Consider the following 12,847-nt stretch of genomic DNA (forward strand, 5'->3'; position numbering starts at 1 on the left):
TATAACTTGAAATAATATTAAATCAAAGCCATTTTTAAATTTATCCACCCAACCTTTATTAGTGCTTGAACTTAGCTAATTTAATAACTTTGTACTATATACCCCTGTTACCTTCCAAACAGAGAGAAAAATTGTAAACATGCATACATAAATAAATAAATAAATAATAAATTGAAAAAACAAAAATACAAGGGGACTGCTTCGTGAAAACATGAATAATCAGTGACCAGCCTAACGTGCTGTCTAGTAGTACAAGTATATCATCCGTTATATATATATATAGACACGCTCTTGCATCTTCTTTTGGTAGAAATTATTGAATCACAAATCTGTCCAAACCATTTGGATCTTCTCTTCTCGTGTGATTTTTCCACCAAAGTCATCCGAAATGAACGACGCAGATGTCTCCAAGCAGATCCAGCAGATGGTCCGATTCATCCGCCAAGAAGCAGAGGAAAAGGCCAACGAGATCTTAGTTTCTGCTGAAGAAGTAATTCTTCCCTCTTTGCTTGTTTTTGCTGAATTGCTTAATGGGTTTTTCAGTTTTGATCTTATTGAGAAAATGCTTTCTTCAAGGAATTCAATATTGAGAAGTTACAACTGGTTGAGGCTGAAAAGAAGAAGATCAGGCAAGAGTATGAGCGTAAAGAGAAGCAAGTTCAAGTTCGTAAGAAGATGTAATTCTCTCCCATTTTTTATTGGTTAACTTTTTGGTAATTATGCTGTTTGTTGATTGGTGGGGCTGTGTTGTGCTGTTAAATTTGATTGCTTGTAGTTGTTATCTTGTGAACAGTTAAGTGAAGTGATGCTAATCATGGAATTTGTTAGTGTTGAAATTGATTTTTATCATTTTTGTTTTGTTTTGTTTTGTTATGTTTCAAGCACTTTCTTTATTTATTTATGAAGGGAAATTATAAAAACATGGTTCGGTTTGAAACTGTGTAGGATAGGATAGATTACTAGTTTGATTTTATTGAAAGGAGATCAGGATTGGATTTTGAAATAATTTTACGTTGATTTGTGTAGGTAGAGAATGGGATTATTTTACTCAGTTCTGATCAGGAGTGGTGGTGACGAAGTGACGTTTGTTTTGTTGGTTTTTATGGGCAGTGAGTATTCGATGCAGCTTAATGCTTCTCGGATCAAAGTGCTTCAAGCTCAAGATGATGTAGTTAATTCCATGAAAGATGTAGCGGGAAAGGATCTTCTGAATGTCAGCCAACATCACCATCGGTACAAGCATCTTCTCAAAGATCTCATTGTTCAGGTCATTATTGAATAACCAGCATGCCCATTTGCTTTTCAGTTGCTTTTAAATTGAAGAAAATTGTGGAATTGCTTTGCCACGTGTAGTTCATGAAGTTTTGGTTGATGGGGCTTTTTCACTTGTGTTCGTCTGTATCTGTATAAACTCTTGATACATGCACATGATGCCTACATTTCAGTTGTTAGATACATGCACTTGATGTTCCCTACTGAGCATTTTTGTTTTTTTGATAAAATGAAGTGAATTTTAATCTACTAACACTCTGATGATGGCTTGAGCTTTGAGGGAATCATCTGATGAAACTTTTTAACTTGCAGATACATTTTAGAGGATGATTGGTTGTTTGTAAATTAGATGAAGAAATGAAAAATTGTTTTACCAGGGAATGCTCAGAAATGACCATTATGATTTCATATTTAACAGGAATGCAGTGTTATATACATGAATAAAGTATTGTGCTCCTAATCTGGATTTCCATTTTTCTTTTTTCTTTTCAGAGTTTACTCAGATTGAAGGAGCCTGCTGTCTTGCTACGTTGTCGGAAAGATGACCATCATTTGGTGGAGTCTGTCCTGCATTCAGCAAAGGAAGAATATGCTGAGAAAGTAAATGTTTATCCCCCAGAAATCATTGTAGACCACGATGTCTATCTTCCACCTGCTCCTAGCCATCATAATGCTCATGGTCCTTTCTGGTAAATTGTTCATGAAAATCCAAGAAACTAACCTGAGTGCATATACTTGTTCATTCATCAATAGCTGTTTGTGGGGGGGCTTCTGTGGGTCTTATCAAGTGTGTGTGGTAGTTTGTTCTTAATTGTGATCGCCATAGTAACTGAGGGTTTCCAAATTGCATAATATGTAACCAATGTATAAGGTTTCAAATGACTTATCTTAAAAAGTCACTTTTTGGTATCTTAGATACTGAGATAGAAAAAACAAAGTTGACTTTGGTATATTTTGTTGTGAAGCTCTGGTGGTGTGGTGTTGGCATCTCGAGATGGGAAGATTGTGTTTGAAAATTCCCTTGATGCGCGGTTGGACGTTGTATTCCGCAAAAAACTTCCCGAGGTATGTTTAATAAATTATCTTTATTGATGTTGCTATTTTTATTCCGAACCTCTCCATACACTCTAATTCATTAATAGGATACTCATATCAATAGAATGAATGATTGTGAGGTACCCAATTATTATTTTGAAGAAAAAAGGTTGCGAGGTAGCCTACAAAAAGCAGAACAACATTATAGATTTTTTAGGATTGCTTATTTTAGAAAGAAACACAGGGTCTAATTTTAATATTTTAGTTTCCCTATGTTTCCTATTTTCATTAGGACTTCTTATTTTATTACACCCTACGTGGGCATCAACTTTAAGGTATTATTATTGAATAAAAAAAATATGATTTTTCTCCAAAATTGACTATGTTTGTGTTGTTTCATGATCTTGTTGGTGGTTCTACATCTTCTAAATCACCACTACACTCAATAATCATTAAGAGTAAGAATAATTATGTTAGTTCTTAGATTTGTGCTAACTCATTCTAATTGAGCATTTCTTCTTGTTATTGTTTTAGCACGTTGAAATTTATAGCTACACTTCAAATAGTCGTTTAGTACCATCTTCCAACACAACTTGAATAAATTTTAGTTTTTTTTGAAACACATGGGATAATGTAAAGAGTATGAGGGCTCTTTGATGTAGTTAGGCATGTTATAATGGGCGATTCTGAGCAGTCAGGCTGCGTCTGCCACAACTAGATGAGAATTTTCCCCAAACATATTATATAGATGGCCTGGCAAATACATTTATAGACTAATGAAACAAGTTCAGATAAAAAAGGATGTCTAGTCACGCTAGACCAGAATAACAGTTCAAAAAGGGCCATAACTTTTAATTCGACCATTGGAATCGCTACTCTAGTTGTTGGATCTTTAGATTTTCGCCCCAGGGCCTTGGTTTTGGTAGTGTCTATGATTTTCCTTGTTATTTTTAGATTTCATGCTTTTTTCCTTTATAATTTTGGATTTTTATTTTATCTCCAAGTTGAGGTAAGGTTTTTGGTCTATTTAAGGCTTTGTAAACCTCCTAAAGAGGGGGGGCTTGAGGATTGATATTCTAAAGAAAATAAAACCTCCAAACTTAGGGCTCACTTCCGCAGCCCATTTCTCTCATTAAAATTCCTGTGTTCTTTGTTCAATTTTGTCTTTAGATTTTGCTTGCATCAGTTGATATCATAGTTCAACAATCCTAGGTTTATTGCAAGTTGTGCATTACAATCCTGTGGAAGAAAATTTATTTGTTGTGTGTGCTAACCATGGTGGGAAAAGGTCATGAAGCAGGGTGTGGCCAAGAAGGGGATAGGGAACTCCCCCATCGAGAGAGGAACATCCAAAAGCTCGTTATCGAAGACATGCAAAGGTAGAACGCAGAAAATTAACCTGTAGGTTGGGGAGAGAGACCTGCGAGACCATCGATAACATGACCTGGACTAAGAGATTGATCATAGGTCTCTGGCTAGTACTGCAAACTACTAGTGTTAGTCTTTGAGAAACTATTTGAAGTAAATTATGATGCTTTTAGAGCAGGCATTGGGGGAGTTCTTAACCAGGGCGGGCACCCCATCACCTTCTTTAGTGAGTAACTGTCCAACTCAAAGTACTGTCCCACCTATGATCTGGAGTTTTACTCTATTGTTCTGGCTTTAAAGCATTGGAGGCATGACCTCTTGCAAAAGGAGTTTGTTTTAATTACTAACCATGAGACTCTAAAGTACATAAATGGGTAGCATAAGCTGAGTCACCGACATGCAAAGTGGGTATCGATTTTGTAAGAGTTCACTTTTTCATTGAGACACTGATAAGACAGTTTAAATAAAGTGGATGATGCTCTCAGTCGACGTGTGACTTTACCCATGTGCTAGGATTTTATACTTTCTAAGTTGTATTTGGGTGATGCCTTGTTCGGTCAGATTTATGCAGAGTTAACAAAGAGAGGTAAACGAGATAACCATGTGCTTTTAAACGATTATCTTTTTCATGGTTAATAGCTTTGTGTTCTAGTTTGCTTTTTGCGAGAGCATATCATTCGTGAACTGCATTGTGAGGGGCATTTTGGATAGGATAAGACACCGACTTTAGTATCGACATGTTATTAGTGGCCCAAGTTACCAGAACAGGTTTCTAACTTTGTTAAGAGGTGAGTTGTTTGTCAGAGGTCCAAAGGGGCCTTATTGAATGTTGGGTTGTGCACCTTGTTACTAGTTCCTGATGCTTTATGGCCAGACATGAACATGGATTTTGTATTGGGCTTACCCTATACACAATGGGTTATGGATTCTATTTTTGTTGTTGATAGGCCCTCGAAAATAGCCTATTTTATAGCTTGTTGAAAGACCATGGATGCATCTCGGGTAGCCTAACTTTACTTCAATGAAGTGGTTCATTTGCATGACATTCCTAGGTTCATCACTTCATATAGGAATGTCAAGTTCATGAGTAATTTTTGGAAAAGTTTGTGGGGAATGATAGGAACACAACTGAACTTTAATGCTTTGGAGTTTGTGGGGAAGGATAGGAACTTTAGCAATACTTATTACCCTTAGACAGATGGGCAATAAAGGTAGTTAATCATAGTCTCGACAACTTACTGCGAAGCTTGGTTGAAGATAAGCTTAAACAGTGAGATAAGACATTGTCATAGGTGGAGTTTGCTTATAATAGATCTTGGAATCGGACCACCTAATTGAGTCCCTTTAAGATTGTCTATAAGCAGAATCCTTCTGGAGTACTGGAGTTAATTCCCATACTTTAAATCGGACGCTTGAGCATCCAAGCTACCGACATGGCAGATTACTTGCATGGCATTCATGAGCAGGTCAAGCAAACAATTAGTGACAACAATGCCATGTATAAGGCCCTGGCTGATACTCATCATAAGAGAGTGTTGTTTGAAGTTGGTGATTTGGTGTGGGCAATCCTTACATGTAACAGGTCTCAGTGAGTATGACAAGCCTAAGGAATGGAAGATGGGTCATTATGAGGTAATGCCTACATGATTCGTCTTCCTCATCATCTGAAGACTTTTGATGTCTTCAATGTCCAACACTTGACTTCTTATTTGAAGGAGGAACAAACTTAAGGATGAATTCTCTCCAACCTAAGGAGAATGAATGATGTAGTTGGACTTGCGATAACAGGTGATTATGAGTAGTCAAATGTAAGTCTATCATGGCTACATGAGGATCTGTCCTAGATAGATTACATGGATGACCTAGCAAATACATTTATGAATTAGTGGGACAGATTTAGGCCTAAGAGGAAGTATGGTCGTGTCAGACCAAAATAACAGCTCAAAATTGCTATAACTTTTTATCTTATTGTCGAATCTTTAGATTTTGAAAATCTCATCTCGGGGCCTTAGTTTTAGCAGTTTTTTGTGATTTCCTTGTTAGTTTCGGATTTCATGCTTCTTTCCTTTGTAATTGCATGTTTTTATTTTGTTTTCTAGTTGAGGTAGAGTTCTTAGCTTATTTAAGGCTTTGTAAAACTCCTAAAGAAGAGGACTTGAGGATTGTTATTCTAGAGAACATAAAACCTGCGAGCTTGGGATTCACATGTGCAGTCCCTTTCGCTCATTAAAATTCTCGTGTTTATTGCACTTGCATCACTTTTCTTACTTCTCTTTTGGCCATCAATCAATAGTCCTGCAAAGAGGATAAGGACAGTTTGATTGGATCTGAAATGCTAGGAGGTTATTTTTTACTGAAGAAAGAATGCAGAAATGATTTTTAGATGAAACTTGCAGCTTGGGCATCTGCTTTTTGACTTTAAACTTCCTTTTCTAATCCTCTAGTATGAGTTCTGTGTAAGAGGTGGAAGTTCCTTTAAAGACGTAATTATTTAGTATAATTTATGGGTCAAAGTGGTTCACTAGTCTGACTAACTTCTTATGATTTTCCTTTTTTTCTCAACTTTCTTTATCAGTTTTATGCGGGCATCTCTTTAAGAATTAGAGATTCTTTAACAAAACCTCCCTCATTCTTATTTCCATACACGCTATTGCAAACAGAGTTCTGTGAGAAGTTATATTAGTATTTTTACCATTATATGACCTTTTTTTGTCTGCAAACTGCTGAAAATGTTAGTGCTACCTTGGAAAGGCCAAATCGAATGGCCTGCATCATTGTAACTTGAAATCTCAGGAAAGCTTTGCGATTGCGTATGTTGTTTAGCTACTCATTTGTATAACATGCATGAAATTGCAGGTTTGCTAAGTATTGTTGAGTTTGTTACCCTAATGCTATCATGGCTTCTTATTGCAGATCCGCAAGCTGCTAGTTGGTCAGATTGTATAATGGAATGGCGTGGCGTATGCATGATGGATGGTTTGTATTGTTGTTTGGTGCCTGGATAATTTATGTCCAATATTTGAAGACCAAGAGATTATCATCAATTCTTTGGTTGTTTATTTTAAATTTCCTGTTTGCGAAATACCTTTATTTCTGAAATTAGTGAAGCTGGTACCTGGTTTAGTGCTTGTATCCTCCTAGACACCTCAAGGCACTCGTTTTCAATAATAAATAAAATATCAAGTGTTTTGATCAAGTCATACCGTTGCAAACCTCCATGTGCCTTTATATGTCTGTTCAATTCTTACAGAGACTTTTGAGATAGGATTTCAGGCACCCTCTGAGAAGATTTGAATCCTTGCCAACGATTGCCGTTATCTTTGGGATGGAAGGATTATTGTAATTGTTGCAATGGGGGGTGAGCGAGTGAGTTGGGACTGATTCAGATAAGAGAGAAGTAAAGGCAAATCTTTTGTTGAAAAAAGCTGACAACGATTTTGAACAGTAAAAGTGCTTGTTTCGCGTTCCAGTTGTGGGTGTTTCTGAAAACCTTTTATAAAGCAATTTGAACAATGAAATGCCATGGTTGGATTCAGCGTTTACACTTGTGTTCTTACAAGTTCATTAAATAGGCTCCATTCTTATCAATTCAGCCTATTAAATATTTGTATTTTCAATTTCCATCAATTGGGTATAATTTCTTGATTTATAGTAGTTGTGGAACAATTATTTCATGAACTTCTAGACCAATTTTCAGATTTCATAAGAATTCTTCGAAGAAATTGAAAATCAACTCTCTCGATTGAATTATTCCTTGTACAACTCAATCTAGTAGAAATATTAATGGCCTAGATATTAATATTCATCGTCCAACAAAGAAGATCTTGGTATCCACAAACTTGGATGGGAACCATTCTTTTCTAAAATGTATTATCCAAATATAGTTTCGCTACAATAAAAATCTACGATTATTCAGCACAAATACAGTTTCAATTCTATCTATAAATAAACCTCCATGGATTACTAGAATAATAAATTTGCAATCTACTTCAACAGATGACCATGGTGTCTAACATTTAATTTATTATTTTAAGGTAAGACAAAACCAATCCATAACACTATCCAAAGCTTAGTAAATATTATTGGTGTTGTTGTTGAAAATGATCCAGACGATGTTGTCTCCTTGAGAGGAAACCAAAAGGAGCTAGAAGAAGATAAATTCTAAAAACAAAAAACAACCTTTGTGTATTACCAAACCGAGCATAAAGACAAGTGCGCACCAACCTCTTCATTTAGGTTAATAACTATGATAAAGGTAATAACGTCCGACGTACGGGAACATGCCAAACATAACCTGAAACGGCAGCGCTTCACCTTTACGACGGCTCCATGACTGTGTTCTCTTCTGATTTTTTTTTTTGAGAAGTATATGGTTTCATTAAACGCCATAGCCTGGCGAGACAAAAAATTACAAAGCCTGCCGCATATCAATTTTGCAGGAAATGCCAATCAAAGCAAAGTCCAAACAAAGAGGACAAAACATCAGAAATAGACTAAGAAAGCAACAATATAATCAACACAAGAAAACCATTACTGCAAAACCAAGAGAAGCGTCCAAGAGTCTCCAATTTAATTTTCACGAGAATGTAAACCTCTGAAGAGATGCACATATAGTCTGATAGACATAATCTGAGAGATGAATCATAACCAAGCAATGAAATCACTGGATCTGTGCACTCCTTGCTTAGCCATACAATCTGCCAGACTATTGCTCTCACGGTACACATGAGAAAAAGTAATTGAACCAAACAGACTAGTCAATTTCTGAACTGTGGAGAAGAGGTCTCTATGCATCCATGGCCTGTTGTGAGTATTATGCATCCAGCTGATTACATTGGCAGAATCAGATTCAATAATTATATGCTTATGATGAAGGAAACACTTTGAGGCTGAAAGCTCAATAGCTTTGACAACAGCTCTCAGCTCAGCTATGTTCGAGTCTAGAATCCCTACTTGAAGAGAAAAAATACCAAGGAGATGACCTTGGTGATTGCGCAAGGCACCACCTATACCTGAGAGACCTTGGTGAGTATTGTGTTCTCTTCTGATTGTTGTCCCACTAGAATTGGTTCTGAAGATAGCTCACTACTCCCTTCTCGATCGTCCAATTGGGAGGCCTTGGCGAGAACATCAGGATTAATGGGTGGATCTGATCCAAAGACTGCATTTGCAATTGTAATTACACCAGGGTTCTGACTGTTTAAACTTGCAAAGGCAACTGCGTTGGTTTTTCCCGCATTGAGTTGAAAGTGAGTGTGGGGCGGGTTTAGGCCGCCATGCATATGGAGCATAATCAATGCTAACAAAGGATATGCCGCGAGTGTTGAGTCCTGGAATTTGATAGACACTGAGTAGAGTGACATTTGACTCAACAGGATTGGAAGTGTTTCGTGGAATACCGAGTCGAGAAAAGAAGAAATCCTTTTCAGTGACAAGCTTTGGGTCCTTGCAGAATTTCCCATGCAAGAACACAGCATGAGAAAGAGATTTCATTAAAAAAATCAGTAACAGAGAATGAACGTATCAGAAAATAAAGGTATATTAAGTATATGCAGAATGCGTAAAAGAACCATCTCAACCTAAAAATTTAGAACTTCACTTGAGAAGATGTGTTAGAAAATAATATAAATCATATCATGAGACCTCATCTAAAAATTTAGAAAATAATATAAATTATATCATTAGATGAGGTCTCATTATATAATTTACATTATTTTCTAACACATCTCCTCAAGTGAAAGTTTTTTGGGCTTGAAACTTGCACATACTCATTTTACCTTATGCTTAATTTTTATCAAATAAATAGGAATGGTGAGATTCGAACTCGTGACTACTTGGTTATCAAGACTTTGATATCATGTCAAAAAATCATTTCAATTTAAAAATTTAAATTTTTAGATAAAATTTTATAACATGATTTATATTATTCTTTAACAGAGTATGACTAATATTGCTATAATTTTGGTGTGATTTTTCATGGGACTGTGTTAAGGAATAAAAGAAACACTGTAAAAGCATATACCACCATCGGTTTCATTGATGGCTACGCAGAAGTCCTGAAGAGGACTAGGGTCAGAGGAAGAGGCCAAAGCCAAGAGGACAAAAACTAGTACGGACTTGAGTCCTTTCATTAGATCTGCGCTGATTTTTCTTTTCTTTGGTGAGGGGTGAGATATCTTGCATGGATGCATGCAAGGCTATATTTATATATGGACTGGAGTCATTGAAATAGTCTATGTCATGTTAGCTCTAGTTGAAGCCGACGACGACGACTTTGCCCAAGTCTTCAATGTTTGATTTATTATTCATTTTTGTAACGAAAGCTAGTGACGAAAACACTTCGTTAGTTAAATTAAATAATACTTATTAAATTCATTATAATAAAATTCATTTTCAATCAATCTAAGTGATTTTATATAGAATGTTATAATTATTTCTTTAAAATTAATACTCTGAACTTTTTAAAATAATTAAATATATCAGACTTTTCTTTAAAAAATATACCCATGTTTTTCTAATATAATCATTAATGAAAAGTGTATATTTTACCAAACAAGCATAGTTAAATAAAACCATATACATTTGTGTATATCTTTTATAGAGGTTGATTTATTCTTGATATAGATTTTTTTGGAAAGCTCTTGGAAAATTATTTATCCACTAAATATCTTTCATATTGATTAGGATAATTAATGGATGATATGCTCTTCAATATCATTTTTTTACTATTATTTTCAAATTATCAAAGTTTACATGCCCTAGTATGCCAAAGCCAAGTATTATCTTTTACACATCTTTTATGTAATTTCTCTGATATCATATGTTTCTTATAACTCTAATTACAAGTCTATTTATATAATTGAACTGAACAAGAAATTTATTCTAACTAGAAATTAATTACGCCGACTTAATCTGGAAGTCTAAATACCTCTGAATGCAAGAAATCTTAGTTTAACTTTATTTTCAAGTTAAGAATGAAAATAAGAAATCAGTAATAGAGAAATCAGTAACAGAAAATGAACGTATATATTTTCAAGTTTAACTTTATTTTCAAGTCTATATACTTTCATTAAGAAATCAGTAATAGAGAATGAACGTATCATAAAATAAAGGCATATTAAGTATATCCAAGATGTGTCAAAGAACTATTTCAATCTAAAAATTTAAGTTTTAGATAAAGTTCTATGATATGATTTATATTATTTTCTAACACATCTTCTTAAGTGAAAGCCCTTTAAAATTGAAACTTGTACAAACTTGTTTTACGTTGTACTTAATTTTTATCAAATAAATGAGGATTTGAATTGAGGACTATTTAATCCTCATGACTTTGATACCATGTTAAAGAACCATCTCAACTTAAAAACTTAAATTTTTAGATGAGATTCCATAATAAAATTTATATTATTCTTTGACAAATATGCATGACATTTCCCTCTAGGAATAATATTGCTATAATTCTGGTGTGATTTTTCATGGGACTGTGTTAACAAATAAAAGAAACACCATAAAAGCATATACCACCATCAGTTTCATTGATGGCTACGCAAAAGTCTTGAAAAGCATAGTTTTGAAACCTAGTCAGGCCCGGCACGGCGGGTCAACCCGGGACCCGGCTAACCCAGGGCTGGAACCGGGCCAGGTTGAAGAAAAAATAAAGGAAGGAAAAACCTGATGCGACTCAGCTGACCCGGTGGGTTGACCTGGCGACCCGATTGACTTGGCAAGATCCGGTCAAGATTCAATCGCAAACCCGTTGACTTTTAATTTTTTTTGTTTTTTTACTAAAACGATATCGTTTTGATTTTTTAAAAAAAAAAATGGTCCTGGTTGACATGGTAACCCAGTTAAAACCTGGAACCCGGATCTTGGACCGGGCTGGCCACTGAACAGGGTCAGATCTTAAAATTATGCTGAAGAGGACTGAGGCAAAGGCAAATGAAGAGGACAAAAACTAGTACGAACTTGAGTCCTTTCATTAGATCTGCATGATTTTTCTTTTCTTTGGCGAGGGGTGAGATATCTTGCATGGATGCATGCAAGGCTAAATTTATATATGGACTGGAGTCATTGAAATAGTCCATGCTGTGATAGCTCTAGTTGAAGCCGACGACGACTTTGCCCAAGTCTTCAATGTTTGCTTTATTATTCATTTCTGTAACGAAAGCTAGTGACGAAAACACTTCGTTAGTTAAATTAAATAATACTGATTAAATTCATTATAATAAAATTCATTTTCAATCAATCTAAGTGATTTTATAAAATGTTATAATTATTTTTTAAAAAATTAATACCCTAAACTTTTTAAAATAATTAAATACATTAGATTTTTCTTTTAAAAAATATACCCATGTTTTCCTAATATAATCATTAATGAAAAGTGTATTTTTTTATCAAACAAGCATAGTTAAATAAAACCACACATGTTTGTGTATATCTTTTATAGAGGTTAATTTATTCTTGATATAGATTTTTTTAGAAAACTCTTGTGAAATTATTTATCCACTAAATATCTTTCATATTGATTAAGATGATTAATGGATGGTATGCTCTTCAATATCATTTTTTTACTATTTTCAAACTATCAAAGTTTACATGCCTGTATGCCAAAGTCAAGTATTATCTTTTACACATCTTTTATATAATTTCTCTGATATCATATGTTTCTTATAACTTTAATTACAAGTCTATTTATATAATTGAACTGAACAAGAAATTTATTCTAACTAGAAATTAATTACGACTTAATCTGGAAGTCTAAATACCTCTGAATGCAAGAAATCTTAGTTTAACTTTATTTTCAACAAGAATTGCTTTTGAAGATAGGTCACAACACTCTTGTCCACTTGGAAGGCCTTGGTGAGAACATCAGGATTAATTGGCTGTTGTGATCCAAAGACTGCGTTTGCAATGGTAATTAATTACACCAGCATTTTGACTGCTTAAACCGGCAAACACAACTGCGTTGGTTTTTCCCACATTGAATTGGAAGTGAATGAATTCAATTGGGAAAACAAAAACATCTTCAGGATTTAAGACTTTCGCGATCAAGTGATTCTCCGGGTTGGAAGTGACAAAACCAACATAAAAACTTCCTTCAGAAGATGAACAGCGTTGACAGGGTAAGAATGTTATCAACGATCTTCAGAAGCAATTATGGTGGGACAACAAT

General features: G+C 34.8%; 1 protein-coding gene across 1 annotated transcript; it reads left to right on the top strand.

Annotated features, from left to right (window-relative positions):
- Positions 1 to 275: 275 nt before the first annotated feature.
- Positions 276 to 6,871, top strand: LOC118046765 (V-type proton ATPase subunit E). Its single transcript, XM_035055776.2, has 6 exons — positions 276 to 490; positions 577 to 677; positions 1,111 to 1,267; positions 1,765 to 1,961; positions 2,238 to 2,337; positions 6,589 to 6,871. The coding sequence occupies exons 1-6, from the start codon at positions 389 to 391 to the stop codon at positions 6,619 to 6,621; spliced, it is 690 nt and encodes a 229-aa protein (XP_034911667.1). The 5' UTR covers positions 276 to 388; the 3' UTR covers positions 6,622 to 6,871.
- The last annotated feature ends 5,976 nt before the right edge of the window (positions 6,872 to 12,847 follow it).

This window comes from Populus alba, chromosome 19 (genome assembly GCF_005239225.2).
Source record: "Populus alba chromosome 19, ASM523922v2, whole genome shotgun sequence".
NCBI classification, from domain to species: Eukaryota; Viridiplantae; Streptophyta; class Magnoliopsida; order Malpighiales; family Salicaceae; genus Populus; species Populus alba.

Excerpts from the sequence above, each read along its gene's own strand:
- LOC118046765 (XM_035055776.2), top strand. The coding sequence starts at position 389 with ATGAACGACGCAGATGTCTCCAAGCAGATCCAGCAGATGGTCCGATTC. Across the intron at positions 491-576 it reads TCTTAGTTTCTGCTGAAGAA|GAATTCAATATTGAGAAGTT; the intron begins GTAATTCTTCCC and ends GCTTTCTTCAAG. Across the intron at positions 1,268-1,764 it reads TCAAAGATCTCATTGTTCAG|AGTTTACTCAGATTGAAGGA; the intron begins GTCATTATTGAA and ends TTTTCTTTTCAG.